Source organism: Elephantulus edwardii, unplaced genomic scaffold (assembly GCF_000299155.1).
Source record: "Elephantulus edwardii isolate Elephantulus edwardi_28Jun2011 unplaced genomic scaffold, EleEdw1.0 scaffold00058, whole genome shotgun sequence".
Classification (NCBI taxonomy): Eukaryota; Metazoa; Chordata; class Mammalia; order Macroscelidea; family Macroscelididae; genus Elephantulus; species Elephantulus edwardii.
The window spans coordinates 253,212-258,800 of NW_006399808.1; the positions used below are offsets into that span (position 1 = coordinate 253,212).

General features: G+C 45.3%; 1 protein-coding gene across 1 annotated transcript in view; it reads left to right on the top strand.

The window, feature by feature from the left end:
* The first annotated feature begins 169 nt into the window (after positions 1–169).
* LOC102867831 (transmembrane protein 254-like) overlaps positions 170–5,589 on the top strand; it is an 18,842-nt gene continuing 13,422 nt past the window's right edge. Inside the window, exons 1-3 of the mRNA XM_006887467.1 lie at positions 170–259; positions 3,209–3,312; positions 3,473–3,532. Coding sequence (XP_006887529.1) covers positions 170–259; positions 3,209–3,312; positions 3,473–3,532 — 254 coding nt within the window. The remainder of the gene's footprint in view (positions 260–3,208; positions 3,313–3,472; positions 3,533–5,589) is intronic.

Genomic DNA, 5,589 nt, shown 5'->3' on the forward strand with positions numbered 1-5,589 from the left:
AAAAGATTCTGAGATCTCAGCGAGGCCCAGGAGACTGATAACAGCTCTCAGATTGTGGGAACATGAGAAGCTCGATACTCGGGGACTGGTGGACAGCCGAGACCCGCCCACCACCCCACCCCTGCGCCAGGCAGTGCAGAGCCTCGCAGTCTGGGAGAGGCGGTCAACAATGCAGAAGACAGCAGGCGAGGCGGCCTATTTCCAGAAGGGCAGTGTGTTCTGGTTCATGGTCATCACCCTCTCCATGGGATACTACACGGTAACTGCAGGAGGCCAACGGTCTGGGACCAGGCGGGGGAATGTTCGCTCTCGACCTGCCCTGGGCAGCGGGGAGCAGCAGCGAGCAGCAGCGCAGGCGCAATCCCCGCTTTGCGCAGGGGACTGGGGAGAGCACTGGCCGAGGAGCTGGGGACACGCATGCGCACTGGGCAGCGGAGGAAACTCCAGGGTGCAGGCACCCAGAAAAACCGGCTAGCCGGGCTTTCCCTGAATGGGAGGGAAACAGCACCTCACCCGACTATTTGGTGTCTATTTGGTTTCAAGATGGTAGTGCAGAAGTCCAAGGCTGGCAGGGCTGCTGAGGCCTATTTCCGCACGGCCAGACCCGTGCCCTTGCTGCTCACGGCTTTGGGGCTGGGATACTTCACGGTAAGGCGTGGGGTTGAGGGCGACCCTGTTTGGGCCCGCGGGGACCTCGACACCCTCAGCCACTGCGGAGGGGTCTGCGCATGTGTCTGCGGTGGTTGCCTAGGTACCGGCTTTCGCGGAAGTTGGGTGGGCGGGGAGCTGATGCCTGGGGCTTGCAGACCGTCAACCCTTGTGCATCTGATTGGTGAGTCTGGAGTCGGTGGTCTTGTAGGGAATTGCACTGCTAATCCCAACACCCTAGCTCTCACTCTAGTGGCTGGTACCCACTCGCAGTTCCGTGAGGGGAAATGAGCAGTCTCCTCCTGTGTGTCCCTGAAACCTCGCGGTGAGTTGATTCCCACTCATGGGACCTGAATTTTAGGTGAATCAAGTATGAGATGAGTTTACGGAGAGAGGAATCCCCTCGGGGCTAGATTGACGTGGGGTCAGGGTAGGGCTTCTGAAAACGATGTGTGAGGCAGACGGGATTGCTGAGAAAACGAAGAAAACTTAAAGGATGAATTTGTCAGAAGGAATAAGCTTATTTATGGCTTTGGTGTGGACACAAGACAGGATGAAGAAAATGTTCTGCCTAGCTAAGAACGTTCACTACCAAAACGAGAAAGATGTCGTTCAAAATAGGTTGAGGGTGAAGTTAACAATTTTGAAGAAAAACAAATCTCTTTAAGGTATTACCCGGGAGATCGTAAAGATCTTTGGGATTTGTTTGTTAGGCCACACTGTGCTGTCTGTTGGTGACAGATCGCACCACCTCTGCCCTGATTTCCTATATATAAAATGGAAATATGGAACAGAAAAATTGCAAAGGCTTTTTGTGTTATGATACTGAGTGGCTGGTTAGTTAGAATAAATATGGAATAACGCTTTCGGGCTACCTCGCCCATTCTCATAGTCTGGAAATATGAGGTGATATTTTATGTTTTATTTAAATTCTAGATATGACACAGTGTGGTGATGTAACTATGTTCCTTCGAGTCACCTGTGACTCATAGTGACCCCATGTCCCGAGCCAGTCTCACTGACTCCGAGACACCTATCCCTATTTTCCCAGTTAGTTTGTCAGTCCATCTCATCGGAATCTTCCTCCCCTATTCCGTCCCACCACCTTTCATGGACGAGGTATTACTGCTCCAGAGCAAGATGTGAACAGCACAGTAAATTTTGCAGCAGTTTATCCTTCATTAATCACAGAGAAACCTAAGGTGACAAAAGTTACAACACAAGAAATTCAGGAAAAATTGGTAATATTACAAAACTTTGCATAATTAAGCTGTGGAGCTAGAACAGTTCCTACAAGCTGTCAGAGGCTGTAAGTCGCATGGAAGCTGACTGCCCATCTTTGTCCCAGTGAGCAGTTGGTGGATTTGAATTGCCTGCTTTGGGGTTGGTGGTGCAACTCCTTACCACTAGGCCAATGGAGTTTCCTATTCAATTAAGCTACTAACTCATCACAAAACCTTTGTCAATTATTTTCTGACTTTGCACAGTGCATCGTACCCAGTGTAGGGGCAGAAAAGCTGAAAGGAGAAAAAGCAAAATGTGAAAATCCAAACCTATTGCCAATGACTGCAATCTTTATGGAAAGAGACCACAGAGGGGTTTTCCATGGTGCCCTTTGGTTTCAGCCATCCATCTTTACGTTAGTAGCCAGTCACAAACTGCTTGCACTTGCCGCAACTGTGAAGGAAAAGGATTCTAAATTAAACAGGGGTTTAGGGTTTCAAGCCTAGTTTATACAACAAAAACCTGTCTCAGATACATAAACTCTTTTAATTTGTCAATAACTCTTATTAAATAATGTTACTGATAAAATTGGTCAAAAATAAGAGTCATCCCCTGGACCCTGAATCTAATAATTTGTTTTTTCAGCATAAAAAAAAAAAAACCCAAACACTTTTTTCTGTGTTTAATGTGTCCACTGGGTTTTTCCCCCTCTCTCTCTACCTACCACACTCTGCAAAGTCATGATTTACCCCCACCCCTCCCTCAGCTCCCCTGCCCCATCCCCTTCCTTCTTTGTATATCCATATACATGTCATTGGTTAGCCCGCTGTTTGTACAATAACGATCTTATATAGTATTTGTTCTTATACACCTCAGCTGTTTCACTCAGCATAATGCTCTCTCCCATGTTATATAATATTTTTCAAAATCGTTGCTCTTTTGTGCTGCATAGTACTCTATTAGGTGAATGGACCATCATTAGTAGGGTAGCTTTTTAAAAAAAAAATTATACTAGTTTATTTACAAAGTTCTAATACATTGTTTTTCCCACCCAGATCTTTCCCATTTCCTTCACCACCACCCCTTCCCTCCACCCATCAAATTATGCGACCCAATGATTAGCCCCCCAGTAGAGTAGGTTTTAATAAAAATAAAGTCAGGAGCAGGGTTCTGGATGACTTTGTTTAGGTTTTCTTCAGTCCGCAGTTGTATTTTGTATATCAAAGGTACATGGTCTTAGAGAGTCAGGATTATTTCATATTCTCTCTTAAAAGTAAAAATTTTCCAATCTCTTAAATGACATAAAAGGCACTCTGTGCCTGTGTTTCTCTTTCAGTGGGTTGTCTTCTGGCCTCAGAGTATCCCCTATCAGAGCCTTGGGCCCCTGGGTCCCTTCACTCAGTACCTGGTGGACCACCATCAGACCCTCATGTACAATGGGTAAGGAGATCTGCAGAAATGGGATGTGGCCCTGGCCACTGCAAATGTGTTTGTATAAGACTGAAGCTAATTCCCATCAGGGCACTTTAGAAGCTTTCTGTGTTAGATTTTGTCAGGAAATGATCACCTTATCTAGATTGTTCTTTTTTGTTTGTTTTAGGTATTGGCTTGCATGGCTCATTCATGTGGGAGAATCCTTGTATGCCCTAGTATTGTGCAAGTGAGTGTGATAAATCTTTGCCAATTTCTTCTTGGTGTCTCATATAAGTGGACTTGAGCCAGACTTGAATAACTTACCTACTTATTGATGGAGAAGCCTCTCAGAGTAGAGTCAAATCCCTAGGACTGGCCCAGGGGCAGTGCTCAATGAATATTCAATGAATGAATTCACTTTGCTTGTATTAATAAACTATGTAGTTATTGAATTGATTTTTATTAAACTTTTACTTTTTCTACATAGCCATAGCAAAAACAAAAGCTTAAAATCTATCCTAGTTTAAAACAGAATCACATAAGGGACTTTTTCCAAGTATGCTTTGTCTGCTTTCTGGTCCCAGGTATCTTGCTTTTGTAGGTTAGACTTCAAACATAGGAGTCCAGGTTGTTTGGTTTTTCCAAACTCCACAGATGCTTTTAGGATAAAAAGCAAGTGGAAAACCACTGAACCAGGTATCACTCAGCAGATACCTGTGTAAGTTAATAGAATGTGAAAATTTAAAAAAAAATTCACTATATACTTACATATAGTGTAAAAATAGGGAGTGCTGGTGGCGTAATCCCAAGGGAGATGAGATGGTCTCTCTGGCAGTTCAAATCCACTAGCTACTTTGAGGGACAGAGATGAGCAATCTCCTTCTGTGTATTTTACATACTCAGAAACCAATGGAAGATCAGCTTCGAGGTGGTTCTGACTTGGTAGCAAGGAGAGGAGTATAAAAACAAGAGCTACAGTGACGCCAAATTACCTTTTCTGTCACCTCTGTTGTTGTAGTAATACAAAAAAGTAATATGAAAAGAAAATAAGACACTTTCCCCCCCTAGAATTGTATATTAATAATAGGTGGCCTAGTGAATAGGAAATTGCACTGCCGTGATGCCAACACAAAGGTAAGTGGTTCAAACCTGTCAGCTGCTCCTTGGGAGAACAATGGCACTCTCCTCCTATGCTGTTTACAGCCTCTTAAAACCCACTGTAGGGTCAGCTATGAGTAGGTTACCACTTGATGGTTGTTGTTGTTGTTGTGTACTGTAGAGTCAGAATCAACCCATAGCTGATCCTCCGGTAGATTTTCAGAGGCAGGCAATCGCTCGGGAGGATCTTTCTCCCACAGAGCAGCCAGTGGCCTTGAACTGCATGCCTTCAGGATAGCAGCACAGCTTCTTGCCATTAGGCCACCAGAGCTCCCTGACTTAATGGTAGTGAGTTGATTTGATTAATAATAAGGAACCGAGGTGTTATTCCATCTTGTTGGTGGTCTTCCTATCTCTTTCTACACCTTTCTTTTTTTCCTGGCTTAATGTCTTCTCCGAGGACTGGCCCCTCCTGACAACATGCCCTAAGTATGTAAGACAGAGTGTCGGCCTCTTTGCCTGAGGAGAAGCCTGGTTGTACTGACAGCTTGGCCCTGGGTCCTTTGTGTGCTTTGTGCCCTGTCTTGGTTGTCTTTCTCTAGAGAGGCTTTGGTAGCTATTTGGGAAACTTCATGAGGGTTTTCCCTTCTACAGGGGCCTCACTGGTTCTTTTAGACTCTGCACTGACCTGTCATTTTAGAATTCCACTTTCAGGACTATCTTTCTCTTGAGGAGAACTGTTGTTGTTGTTGTTATGTGCCGTTGAGTCATTTGCGACTCATAGCAACCCTATGTACAACAGCCCTAAACCCTGCTCTATCCTGGGCCAATCACACTACCTCTGATACACCCATCCTGATTACTCCAGTCACTGAATCAATCCATCTTACAGAGGGCCTTTCCCTCCAGCACCGTCCCTCCACCCTCCCAAGCATGATGTCCCTCTCCAAGGACCTATCTCTCCTTGCAACATGCCCAGAGTATGTCAGACAAAGCCCCAGAATCCTTGCCTCCAAGGAGTTGCTTGGTTTAATCCTCTCCAGGACGAATCTGTTTGTTTTCTTGGCAGTCCATGGTACATTCAGTACTCTTCTTCAGTACCACAGCTCAAAGGCATCAGTTCTTCTTCTGCCCTCCCTAGTCATTGTCCAACTCTCCGATGCATAACAAGTGATTGCAAAGACCATGGCCTGTATCAGGTGCACC